Source organism: Leptonotus elevatus, chromosome 5 (assembly GCF_054856555.1).
Source record: "Leptonotus elevatus isolate MCC_2025b chromosome 5, RoL_Lele_1.0, whole genome shotgun sequence".
NCBI classification, from domain to species: Eukaryota; Metazoa; Chordata; class Actinopteri; order Syngnathiformes; family Syngnathidae; genus Leptonotus; species Leptonotus elevatus.
The window spans coordinates 20,454,912-20,467,850 of record NC_141243.1 but is presented as its reverse complement, the minus strand read 5'-3'; the positions used below and the strand labels follow the sequence as shown (position 1 = coordinate 20,467,850).

The 12,939-nt window shown below is 38.0% G+C and overlaps 1 protein-coding gene across 1 annotated transcript in view; it reads right to left on the bottom strand.

The window, feature by feature from the left end:
• Positions 1–2,617: 2,617 nt before the first annotated feature.
• Positions 2,618–12,939, bottom strand: part of galnt9 (polypeptide N-acetylgalactosaminyltransferase 9) — a 75,188-nt gene continuing 64,866 nt past the window's right edge. The window contains exons 8-11 of the mRNA XM_086076730.1: positions 12,496–12,633; positions 10,028–10,123; positions 5,233–5,400; positions 2,618–3,458 (exon numbers count right to left, since the gene is read on the bottom strand). Coding sequence (XP_085932856.1) covers positions 3,312–3,458; positions 5,233–5,400; positions 10,028–10,123; positions 12,496–12,633 — 549 coding nt within the window. The 3' untranslated portion in view covers positions 2,618–3,311. The remainder of the gene's footprint in view (positions 3,459–5,232; positions 5,401–10,027; positions 10,124–12,495; positions 12,634–12,939) is intronic.

Here is a 12,939-nt window from a genome sequence, read left to right as displayed (position 1 = left end):
CAAACGGATGCCCTTATAAAGGGAAACAGGGGTGGTGCTTATTAAAGAAAATGGGCCGATAGCCATGTGTCAGAAATCCTAGTATGATTGTGAGTATACGCTCAACTCTACTCACCTGACCTGGCTCTGTATGGTCCCAAGCTCAAGAGGAGGGGGCCAGATTTAAAGACGTGGTTGACATCAAAGTCGCTGTGACGACAGAGCTGCAGAGGATCCTGGAAAATTATTCCAGGAGGCAGGCATGGCAGAGAACGCTGGAAAAGTGTTACACTTCAGGATGACTAAAAAGTACAAAAATAAATTTACATGAAGCCCTTTTGTAAATAATTATTACTTCCCTGAAAAACAAGAGACATGACCACGCCATTCTAACCCATGCCATTTGCACCCAGGGCATTAACTGACTAGGACCCCTGAGCTGTCTACACCCGCTTGCATGGATTCCCAAGTGTTTAATGACCAAAACTGTTTATATCTATTTAGGTCTAACATAGGTTTGACAACATGTACTAATTACTCAAATAAACCACCGCTACCAGAGTATGAGTGCATAAAATATGAAACGTCTTTCTTTGAGTGTTCAGAAAAGTGCTATATAAATCTGATGCCTTATCATTATTATTATTATTATACCTTGAAAAGAGTGAACTAATTTGCAATAGCAATGAGCCAAATCCAATCCACATCACGTCCAAAACTGATCAGGATATCATTTTTGGGCTAACGAATGTGGGCCAGATATGGGTCGTTTCTCAACTTATCTTGTGTTTCTATGGACCAGTTCTGGCCTGGAGCCGTAGCAGATCTAGGAAACTAATCCACACCACATCAGGTCCATTGCTTAAAAAGACACTGGACCAGATCGGTTTTGAGACTGTCGGCCGGACGTTGTGGCACATCTGGTCTGTGTCCGGCCCAGGTAGAGTTTGCTATCTGGGTAAGGTAGGATGCCGTTGTTATGACGTGTGTCTTCTGTTCACTTCGTGCTCGAGGGTCACATTGTGGTGTATTTAGACTTTTATTGGTTGCTTTGACCATTTATATAAATCATTTGAGGCCAGTACCGCTGCTACTCCTTTGGGTGCCCTAAGCTTAAAAGTGTGATGGTGCCCCCGAATTTTATTGTTATTATTTGTGCAGGGTGGGGGCATTTCTCAGGCAACGATAATAGTTTACATGGCTTAAAGAACCAACCCCAAACTTTTGTTGCGCCACGGACTGGTTCAAACAAGTTTTCGCAGACCAGCAATCATTCGCAATTCACACGTGTTGGGGTGATTAAAAGATGACACGATTGATTGCTGCTTTGGTCTGGTGGCTGCACGGCTACTTAGTAGCGGCTAAACTGCTAATGGTACGTCGGCAGCCTGTGCATGCTTTCCACATGTTGCTCCACTAGCTTGTCTTAATGATTCAACAAGATTGTTGTCTTAACTGTTTTTGAGTACTTACCTCGCACGGCGCCTTCATTTACTCCACGAGATACCGCCCCAAAAGCGACAGGGAAGAACAATCTTGTCGAAACTGTTTCATTTTGGGAAGATGACGCATAGTCATGGCTTGTTTAGCTGCGCGTTCGGTCATTGTTTATTTCTTGTTTCTTTTTCTTTCTGTTTACGTCTTCAACTTGCAAAAGAGAAGGAAAACCTGCAATCTGATTGGCTGATTGTCACACACATTTCCATCACATCTGATCACTCGCTGCTCCCAGCTCCATGTCATTGTGATATCGCAATTCTTAATCATGCAGCACGGAGCCCTATTTATATTGCCCTTTGGAAAGTAATTGATAGAGTGTGGGATATGTTTAGGCTGATGTGTATGCTTAGAAAAATACAAAATCTGAGCTTTATGAGAAATGTAGGTTGCCATGCGGCTGTTCTGATTTTGTTGCGTCTATGACAGAAATTTTTGATCTGGGAATGATCATGATACAAGTTTAAGTTTGAATTAGCTCCGCTCTGCCGTCAGTCAGCAATGAATGTCCGTGCGGAAAAACTAAATATTGGTTCCGTCTCTTCCTGGTCATGCAAATATGTTTTTGAAAATTACTGTACAAATTACTTTGATGTAAATATCGACTTTAACGGGGAAATCCGACTTAAGTCGAAATTCAGGTTGCATCGCCAGCGTAGGAACGGAACTCCGCCGTAAGTTGAGGACTCCCTGCACTCGAAAGTGGGCACATCATGTCTTTACATGAAAACAAACGTAGTAATGTCACATCCAATGCATGCGCGACGAGTGATGCACTTGTTCTAATACTGTAATTGCTTATTTGCATACACTTCTATTACAGTTTTAACTTTTGTGTTGCTGGGAAATGAAAATATAGGAGGCTATTATTCGAGAAATGTCAAAATCAACATTTTTGTCCAAAGGATCTATTTTTGTCACTAACACAAAACTAATGTCGCTGACATTCGGACTCTGTTGTCGAAGTGGGTCACATATACACACACAGTATATACACACTCTCAAAGTCATATTTGTGGCACCGTTGTCTTTTTGGGTAGCAGTCTATTTACATTTTTCATAGATAAATATAATAAAAGAAAAGAAAAAAAGCTGTAACAAAAAGTAACTTAGCTTGAGTAACGTGAAAGTGAGACACATGATCATAAAAGTGATTTTAATATCCTATCAGTTTAAATCTTTCACTCTTACAGTATATTACTATATTTTTTATTGTTTTATACAATGCTTCAGATATTAACTTACAAATAGTTTGTACATGCTTTAGGGACTCACATTCCCTGGTCAGTTGAAGAAAATAATGATAAAAAGGCACACAATTGCTCTTTCCCACAGTGAGCAATACTGCTGAAACAAAACAAGGTATTGTTGAGGTTTGTGTCACTGCAGATGCCCCCTGATGAGACAATAACAACCTCCTTTGAAGCCTACTATATAGTAACCAGGGTAGCGCAATGTCAAGCAATTTTCAGAACGTCAGAATAATCATTTCATGTGGTCAATTACAATTTACAACTGTGATATGATTTGAATTACTCAGATGCTCTCATCAAAACAATATGCACTTGCACGCACTCACATTCCTCTACAAAAATGAAATGGATAGCTTTACAATAGAAATAAAATCATTTTAAGTCGTGTCATTTTACACCTCTTTATACATGTCAGAAAAGTGGGCTTTCTCAAAGTGCAGTCAGAGCAAAGTGTCGGAGTTGGAAAGCTCTGTGGCTTGAGGAAAGCCCAACAGCGTAGTGGCGTCACATCTCATCTTCCGATTCTCAACTGTGACTTGAAAAACGAACCCCCCAAAAAGTCTTAGAGGTTTTCCCATGGTTTTAGTGTCTGGGATGCTTAATCCAGTTTCGTATGATCCACTTCTGACCTGAGCATCTCTGCACCACTAGACGAAGGCCAAAGTTAGAATCTTTAGACATTTCCACTTCTAAGCAGCGGCCGGTGTCCCTGCTGATGATTGGACCGTTCTGTGGGGGGGGGGGGGGGGGGGGGTCAAATGAGACATCTGGCGGACTCAAAAACACATTAAAAGACCGGCTAGTCATTATGTCTTACAGAGAAGATCATTGTATGAAAAGCCAGCATTTGCTTTGTCATTTGGTATTTTCCATAGGAATTGTAGAACAAAACAATGACGGCTCAAACAATTCCCTTTATTCTGTAACGGTGTCACCTAGTTAGCAAATCTAGATATCAGAAATCAATTGTGTAAGATCATAACAAATAAATTTTACTGTTGTAGTGAGATTTATGGGAATTTATGGGTCCATACCTGCGTAACAGGATAGTTGCTTATCACATTGACACAAGTTTTATTTTATTTTAATTTTTTTACATGACTGCACAGAGAGAATTAAGGCATCCAAACTATCCTTCCTCAGACCACAGCTTGTAAAATGTGGACACACTCTTTCCACAGTTATGTAGAAAACACATTCAAAAGCAATTTTCAAATTCTTCAGTAAAACTAACATTGCAAATTCAAATGTTTGTGTGGAAACGTCTGAGGTCGTTATGTTTACACTGTCAGGTATGGTTTTGTAAAACGCTGGTGCAGATGCACTGATGTTGTGTTTCGTTTAGTTGACTGAACACTGATGTGTAGTGAACAAGCGGAATGAGACCACCTGTTCATACAGTTGCAAATGAAATCTCCAGATTTCTTCAGCTCAAATATAAACTCTGCATGGACCAATGACATGGAACAGTGGTAAAACTACAGCAGAGAGCATAGGGAAATCAACATCGGCAGTTGTTGTTGTTTTTTTGACAGCTCAGCTGATACAAATAAAGCCATATCAAATAACAAGCCTAGACTTCAGCATTTTTATTTTGAAAGTTTGAGATTCATGAAATGAGACCATATTTACATGATTTTTACTGGCCAACTTGATGATATGCTGAATCAAGACCTAATGTGGTTTCAAAATGGACCAAGTGTTTTTGGTCCAAAATATAGTACTACAAGTGTTAACACACTTTAATGTATATTTATAGTTTTATTTGTATATTTTTAGGTCATGTTTATCCTGCTCATGGTTATAGTAAGAGAAGAGCAGGATCCTATCTCAGCTGAAATGGATGAGGTGCATCCTGGCCAGTAGTGATGGGAAAATGAAGCTTCATGAAGCACTTGTGATATTTTTTGACTCCCCTAGATGGTGCTCTTGGTTTAAATATAAAGAGGAAATTGATTACATTTCCACTGCATCTTTCAACCAAGAGTGCCATCTAGAGGAGTCAAAAAATATCACAAGTGCTTCATGAAGCTTCATTTTCCCATCACTACTGGCCAGGGTTCACCCTGAAAGGAAGACCAATCAATAAATCACTGTGCAATTGTGGTTAGGACACTGATAGGGAACACTACCAATACCTTTTAATTGTATTTGATTAGAACAGATTTTTTTTTTTTTTTTTGAAAACCAAAGTTTACTTAAGACTAGTGATGGGAAAATGAAGCTTCATGAAGCACTTGTGATATTTTTTGACTCCCCTAGATGGTGCTCTTGGTTTAAATATAAAGGCTAGTACAAAGGAAATTGATTACATTTCCACTGCATCTTTCAACCAAGAGTGCCATCTAGAGGAGTCAAAAAATATCACAAGTGCTTCATGAAGCTTCATTTTCCCATCACTACTTAAGACAGCCAACTTATCTTCAAAGTATTTTTCAGACGCCACCAGCAACACATTCACTAATCACACAACATAGCTATTTTTTTTATTTTATTTTTTTACCTGTGTGAAATCCCAAAGCCGCTGGGAAATCCTGGCAACAGCTTCACATTTTTTCAAACTGGCAACGCGTCCTCTGCCGTCATCAACAAGGCATTTAGTGTCAGGCAGGAAGGTGGTCGACCCCAGGGGTCCGAGCTGTAGAACTCCATCAGTAGAGTAGCGGGCAAGCTGCAACCAAAAGATAAGAAGTGTGTTTCATTTCAAGTTCAAGGATGGTTTTAGCAGACACTGCTGTGACAAAACACAATTGTGAGTAGTAAAACATTGGTTGGAAAAGAGGGTTGAAGAGATACAAGAGACATTGACAAACTGTAGGAAATTAAATCAGTTGCTGGCGGGTTCAAACATCCATTTTCTTTGTTTATGGTGTGTTGGTGGTCATAATATACACTGCATGATTATAGCGCTGAGTCGTTCATCTCTTAGTTCATGATTATCATCGTACAACACTAGTGAAGAAGGAAGAGTCTAAATCACTTTATTTACTTCAACATGCTAAACCTGATACATGTTTATGTACAGCGGCTAAATTCAATGCTGCAACGAACAATATTTAACATTACTCTCTCAAGCAGGGACACACAGTACTTTGGTTACAAGGAATCTATAAAACACGTAGTGTCGTCTTCACCTAACTAACTTACACTCATTTGAACTCCTTCAACTTTATTGCATTGAATAGTAGTGATACCAGTAGTCTCTGACTATTGTGAAACATTGAGGGGGTGTTGGTCCTCACTTGAATGCTACTTTGGATAAGATCAACCCGTGATGCAATGATCTGCAACACGGCCAAACTGCTCTACAATACTGGGCTGTATGATCTAAAACAAGGATGGGGCACTTAAATGCTTTTATCAGCACTACTCGGGGGACACATACAACCACGCACTTCCTAACCAGATGACATGTATGGCAAAAATGACAATTTAGGTATGGACAAAATATTGGTGCATGTGCAAAATACATGCTTTTAATATTTTTCATTCTTCATAATACATTTCTCAATGCATGTGTACAACATTCACTATCCTAACCTGAAAACGAAGAGTTTGAAGCAAATAACAAAATAACTACATACTGTGATCTTTTTTTCTCAGAGTGCAAAAGGCTCTCTTGCATTGAAAAAAACAAAACAAAACAAAAACAATGAAGGACATTACAAAACAGCTGAACCGCAAACAAACATATAGTGCAAGAATAAATACAAAGATCAACTCAGTCAAATTTTTTACATTATAATATTCTTATGGTACTATGGTTTGGTTTGGTTTGGTTTGGTGTAAGCACAACTAAGCAATGTCTGTCATCTAAAGATGAGTGGTGATATTACAATTTACAACTACAGCTGCTGTATATTTGCGGTTTGGCATCCCCAAATTTGCATGTTTGTGGATTTCCACCCCTATATATATTCCGTTTTTTACAGGACTTTTTTCAGCTTTTTGTGAAACCTATATTAAATGTTTATCACGTTTTCTGAAGAATTGTTTGATTTTGTAAAATAAAAAAAATAAAAAAATAAATGAAAAAAAATAAACATTTATATATATATATATATATATATATATATATATATATATATATATATATATATATATATATATATATATATATTAGGCTCCAGCGCCCCTTAAATATATAATAAACAAAGCTTACATTTAAAAAAATCTTTTTTTTTTCAAGGTGCCACTCAGAGTTTAGTCGGGGGGCCACCAGTTGCCCATCCTTATTATTAATAGTATCCTTGATCTGCAACATGTTGGCTACATCACTGGAAAAAACATGATCCCTCAGTAATTAGTACATCCTATAACAGGCTCATTGATAATGCAAGGTTTCTATTATGCAAGGATGCAGTAGACATTGTGTTTATTATTTAGAGGAGCGATCCTTCATGAAAAATGATATGCCAACAACACAAAAGCAGGCATCTCTCTCTCCAATTTGAAAGTGAATGCAGCTGTATGAGAAGATTCACAGGGCTGATATTTGGAGTCTCCTTGGAAAAAGGAGAGATGCAGTCCTGAATGGCCTGTGTGGGTGTTGCAGCATGTAAGGACAAGATATTTACTGCTATTTAATCCAATCAAATGTTCTTTCCTGAAGGGCCAAACAGAACATTTAGGGCATTTGTGAAGTACAACTTTAATGTCACTCCAGGTTCATTGTAGGCGGTTATGGGCTATTCACAAGGATGATGATGATGAGTCAATCATCTTGGGACACGTAACGCTATGTACCAGTGTCAATTTGTCTGTGGGTGGTAGCCTAAAGGTCTGTATTACAGATGGCTTGCTTCTATACAAATTCCTGTTGGAATGGTAAATTGTTAGTGCCATGACTGGGTGTATAAATAACGCCATATAATTCTCTGAATACCGCTTTACATTTCAGTCTGGTAGACTTTTATACACTAATGAATTCAAAATGAGACGATAACAAATAATTAATGTGAGCCAATTAACCTGTGTCTCTGCAATGCACAATGCGTTGTTGCCTTTCTGAGATCATGAAAGGTTTCGAGCTGTTTGGGGGCCAACCTAATCCATTTCTTAGCTCATTAACAGCACAACTGTTGTTGTTGTAAGATGACGTGTAGGTCCATACCTGTACTGTACATTTATGCTATTATGATGCACCAAGCTGTTGCAAACATTTTAACAGGATTTGACATTCAACAAGAGCCGTGAAGCTGCAATTTAAGCTCTCTGAGCATGAATAACCTATTTAAGAAGATGTCATTAGGAGGGCCAAAGGAAGAAAAGGCCTTTTTCATTTAAACTGACTATTGCTTTGGGTGAAAATAAATGTTCCACAGTGTATATTACTTATGACACCCAAGAAAAAGAAAACAAATCTTTCAAAGGGATATTGGAAATGTATGTAGGACAATTATTGTATCCCAAGTAAAAGTAGTAAAGCTAAGAGAAATACAATAGAAAACTAAAAAATAAAGGTCACTGTGCTCCACTAAATTGAATTGTCCCACACTGCTCATCATTGTAATCTAATGACACTAAAACAAGGTCTCCTTTCTATTTCTCCAGGGGTTTGGGATTAAGACATGAAAAACATTTGCATGGTTTGCAAGAGTTGGGCTTTTGTTTGCCTGCACTAAAGGCAGAAACACAACAAGCACTCAAGCGATATCAACATTTTACAAATAGGTTGCATGTTCATGAAAATGTTTTTATTCCACTTAAACATGCATGTTCTGTTCTATACAATACGACGTCATATTCATGATTGTATTCGTTTCATGGAAGTATCATCTCAAATCTGAGAATGAGAATGCAATGTATGTTTGTGAAAATATGAGAAGAAAAAACACACACACACAATGTAGAATGTCTCCAAAATATAGCTTTTGTCAGTACCAATGGTTTTGGAGTGAGTCATTGTAGAGCTTTGCACACTGTTGTTGCTGGAATACTTTTGAAATATTGTGCACCACCGCTGCATGCCAGCCTCAGGCATCACTATAAGAAGTGATGTGTCAATGTTGAGTCTGGCGGTTGAAAGAGATTCTACCCAATGCTCCTGCACTGGACAAACGGTCTATGCATATGCTACCATTAAAATTCATTATGCATATTTGAATTGCAATTCGTGTATTTTGGATATTCTACTCACCTATGATTCTGCTGGAGTTGATGTGTTTACACACAATAGCTTAGTGAATTAAATGTTTATTTACAACTAAATGATGAACTTTGGGATTGACATTAAACGTTTTAGTTCAGTTAGTTTGAATGGAATCAGAGACATGCTAAGACTATTTTGTAGAAACTAAAGCCTGTATCTCATCGAGGGGCGAATATTTTCGACGCATGCGAATGATGATTTCATGTCGGGGTTTGTTCAAGTTCACGAACGTTCGCCTAGAGTTTAATTGGTCTTTCTTGTCGCAAGGAAATTTTTGAAGATTGTTTGTGAACCTTGAACGAATCCTGATGAAGACTGAGAGGAGCATGCATTTACTACCTTTGCCAACACTCGCAAATGTTTGCCCCTCAGCGGAAAGACTGGGTGGAGGGTGAACAATAAACTCAATCATTTAAAAAATATATTTTTTTCAGGACATTAAATAAAGCGCAATGCATCAGCATGTTGGTTTTGCAGGATAGACACTTTATACCGTATTGTAACGGGGGTGCACTATAATAATGCAAAATGAAATAGCTATTAAATACCATATATAACAGCTTAAAGATTTTTTTTTGAGTAAAGTGCAACATTATCACAAACAACTGTATTACAAAAAGATGTTGTTCTTTACTTTGCTGCCACAGCAGGATACTGTAAGTAACTCTAATCTGTTATTGTTGTAAATCTTCGTTAGCTGTGCTTCAGTATGCCCGTCTACTGTAGCAAATGTGCCGCATCGAAAAATGCAAATACCCAAACCACTTATTTCTATTCATTGAACATCAGTCACTGACAATTTAAAATTAAAGATCAACTGGTTCCCAAAATTAAGCAGAAGACTTAGAAATATACAAATGCATACACCGGTAATGTTGAGCAGTGTAACTGTTATAGCTAGTGATGGGAAAATGAAGCTTCATGAAGCACTTGTGATATTTTTTGACTCCTCTAGATGGCACTCTTGGTTGAAAGATGCAGTGGAAATGTAATCAATTTCCTTTGCACTAGCCTTTATATTTAAACCAAGAGCACAATCTAGGGGAGTCCAAAAATATCACAAGTGCTTCATGAAGCTTCATTTTCCCATCACTAGTTTATAGCATCATGACAAAACATGGCAACCATTGTTAGATGTGGAACTGACCTGTGAGGACATGCCATGGCACGGATAGAGGATTGCTTTGTCATCATCCTCAGAGCCCTGGTCCAGACAGTAGCCACTTGCTTTGCTGTTCCTCACCTGACAGACACAACACGAGGTAATACGCTTCATTCATTTGAAAGATTAGCTGAAAAAAAAGCATGAATATATATTTCAATCTCCTTTGAATGCCTGTAGAAAAACTGACAAACCATGAATAACATTCTGAAATTTAGCTTGCCTTGATGAAGGCCCACCGAGGCCGAAACGCGTTGGCAATTTTTTAATCAACTGGCCTTGTGGCAATAAAGGGCTTTTACTTCGAACACGTTTGCGTGCCTCATTGTTTTCTCTCTTTTTTGGAAATTCCGAAATTCTTGTATGGCAACTTCTCAGTGAGCTTTGAATGTTTTACCAATTTCAACAGGAATTAAGAATCCAAACGAACTCATCCTTTTATATGAAACTGAGCTCGCTCACTGGGCTCTGTGAAGTCAGAAATTAATGAAACATAGCATTCAAATACCAATTTTTTTGATCCAGGAAAACAAGTAGCCTCAATGACTCTAATTAGACATAAAAATGTGCTTTTCTTTTTCTTTTTCTTTTATTATTATTATTATTATTATTATTATTATTATTTTAAAGAGATGAATATGTGAAATAAAACCAATACATCAACTTTTATTTCCAGTTACATTACTTATAGAAATGATAAATAATAAACACCATATTTTTGGGTGAGCAGAAGTAGCGGAACAGATGGACTTAATACATTAAGTGAACAAGTCTTAATATTCTGTTGTCAATAATTTATAATAAATGCATCTAGCCTGTGACTCATTTTGTGATTCTTTCGCCTCAGCCTCTTTCAGTTGTTGTTTGAGTTTCCTCTTTAGTAGGGAAAGTCTGTGAATACTTTAAATTGGCAGACAAATGGTTTTGTAGATGTTTGAGTCCATTTTATTATTTGTGGTGCACCTTTCTATTTTCCTGCAATATTCATACCACAAAAAAATAAAGCAAATTCATTGCCTGTGATTATCAGCATGTCCTGCCAATTAAACCCATTGTGTATTTTTCATCCCAAAGCAATAATTCATTCTCCATCATGATGGGATATTATCATGCAGTGACCACTCCCTGTCTCTGCCTGTTAGTCATGATCCCAGATGGTGCCGTGCATCCAGCATGAGCTTTTGTTGCGTGTGATGTGAATGAATATGGCTTCATTTCCAGGTAATGACATGCCTATCATGCGCAGAAGTCGGGAAGGTTCCAGCCCGATGGTTTGGTTGGCATCGCAGAACACGGCACTGACAGATGAGACTTAATTCTACTGCGGCAGCTTTGTGACAACACAAGGTAACTCAGAATGTCAACATATGTGAAATGAGTCCAGTAGCTAAAACCATTGACAAGAATGACAATGAACTCATTTGCTCCCAAAAATGTATAAATACGTTTTTTGTTTTTTTAAATAGTAGAGCATACAGAAGGCTTTGATGCAGCCTCTTCACTGAAGAGGGACACTTGAAAAATGGTACTTATTACAAAAACTGCCAGAAGGTGGCAGCAGAGTATAAGAGATCAACCAGGGCCATGTTGCAACAAGGGGTCCATTTCACAAACCATGTTCAACAAACACAGAGTAACCCTGAACAGCGAGTGAGATGCCCTGAGATAGGAAACGTTTGCGTTTTTGGTTCCAGGACAGCTGATTTGAGCTAGTTATAGCAACACAGAGTAGTTTCATCTGGCTGTTTTATAGCAATAGAACACAATATTCTGTGGGCCTTGAAAAATCGGTCAAAATCCGGTAAACCAGCCGGGAGCGAAAGGGGTTGCTTCAGTGAAAATGGCTGGAGTTAATGTGTTAAGTATTTTATTTTTAATTGTCTTGGGACATGCACATTTGTATAAATATTTAGTTTTATTATTATACACTCAATTATGTACTGTGGGTTTGCTTTAGCAAATAGCATCAGATGAAAGGGTTACATTTTCCAACCAGTCAGTGCAACTAACGCCATGACAATCTAATTGCAATAGAAGATTAATACGAGTTTGATTACAATTCTTGGGAAAATATTACATATAACCCTGCTAGGTACGTGTACCTTAAATTGTATGGTGCTTTAAACAAGCTATAATCCATGTACTGCCAGTGTCTTCCATATGTAGTTTTTAATGAGTGGGGAAAGCCTTGAACTGCGATGGTGTCTGCTTATCTGTACTCGTCAGAATGTGTTTCAACGCTTTTTAAAGACTGCAATATTAATTATGTCCGTGGAGGTTTGCTGTGGACAAATGTTTATCAGTAATGAGCGCTCCGCACATAGTTTTCCACCAATTAATTTGCTGCCGTGTTAGCCAAAGGTCTTTCTGTCTGTTGAAAGCACGCTAGTTAGAATTACAGATGATAAAAGTTGTATTATTTGATTATCTGAGTTTAACACTTATCTTCTCACCTCGCCATATGTGATGGTGTTGTTGTAGATCCGCATCTCAGGGTAGACGTGTTCAAGGTACCAGCGAAAACTTCGACACTGCAATCTTTTCCTCAGGGCCAAGCGCTCGGAGACGTCTCCAAAGTCAACCCCTGGGTTCTGTCAACAGATGTTATTAGCGTTTGCATTCAGATCAATTTATTCTTTAAATATACAGTTAACAAAAAAAGCTTGTGGCAAAGTATCAAGGAGCTAAGAATACTTCTTCCATGTGAAAATGGCAGCAACATCACAGATATCAAACTTCTTCCCTCGGTGTGGGGGTGGCCACCACATAGCTCCACCCCTGTGACTAGTGATGGGAAAATGAAGCTTCATGAAGCACTTGTGATATTTTTTTACTCCTCTAGATGCCACTCTTGGTTGAAAGATGCAGTGGAAATGTAATCAATTTCATTTGCACTA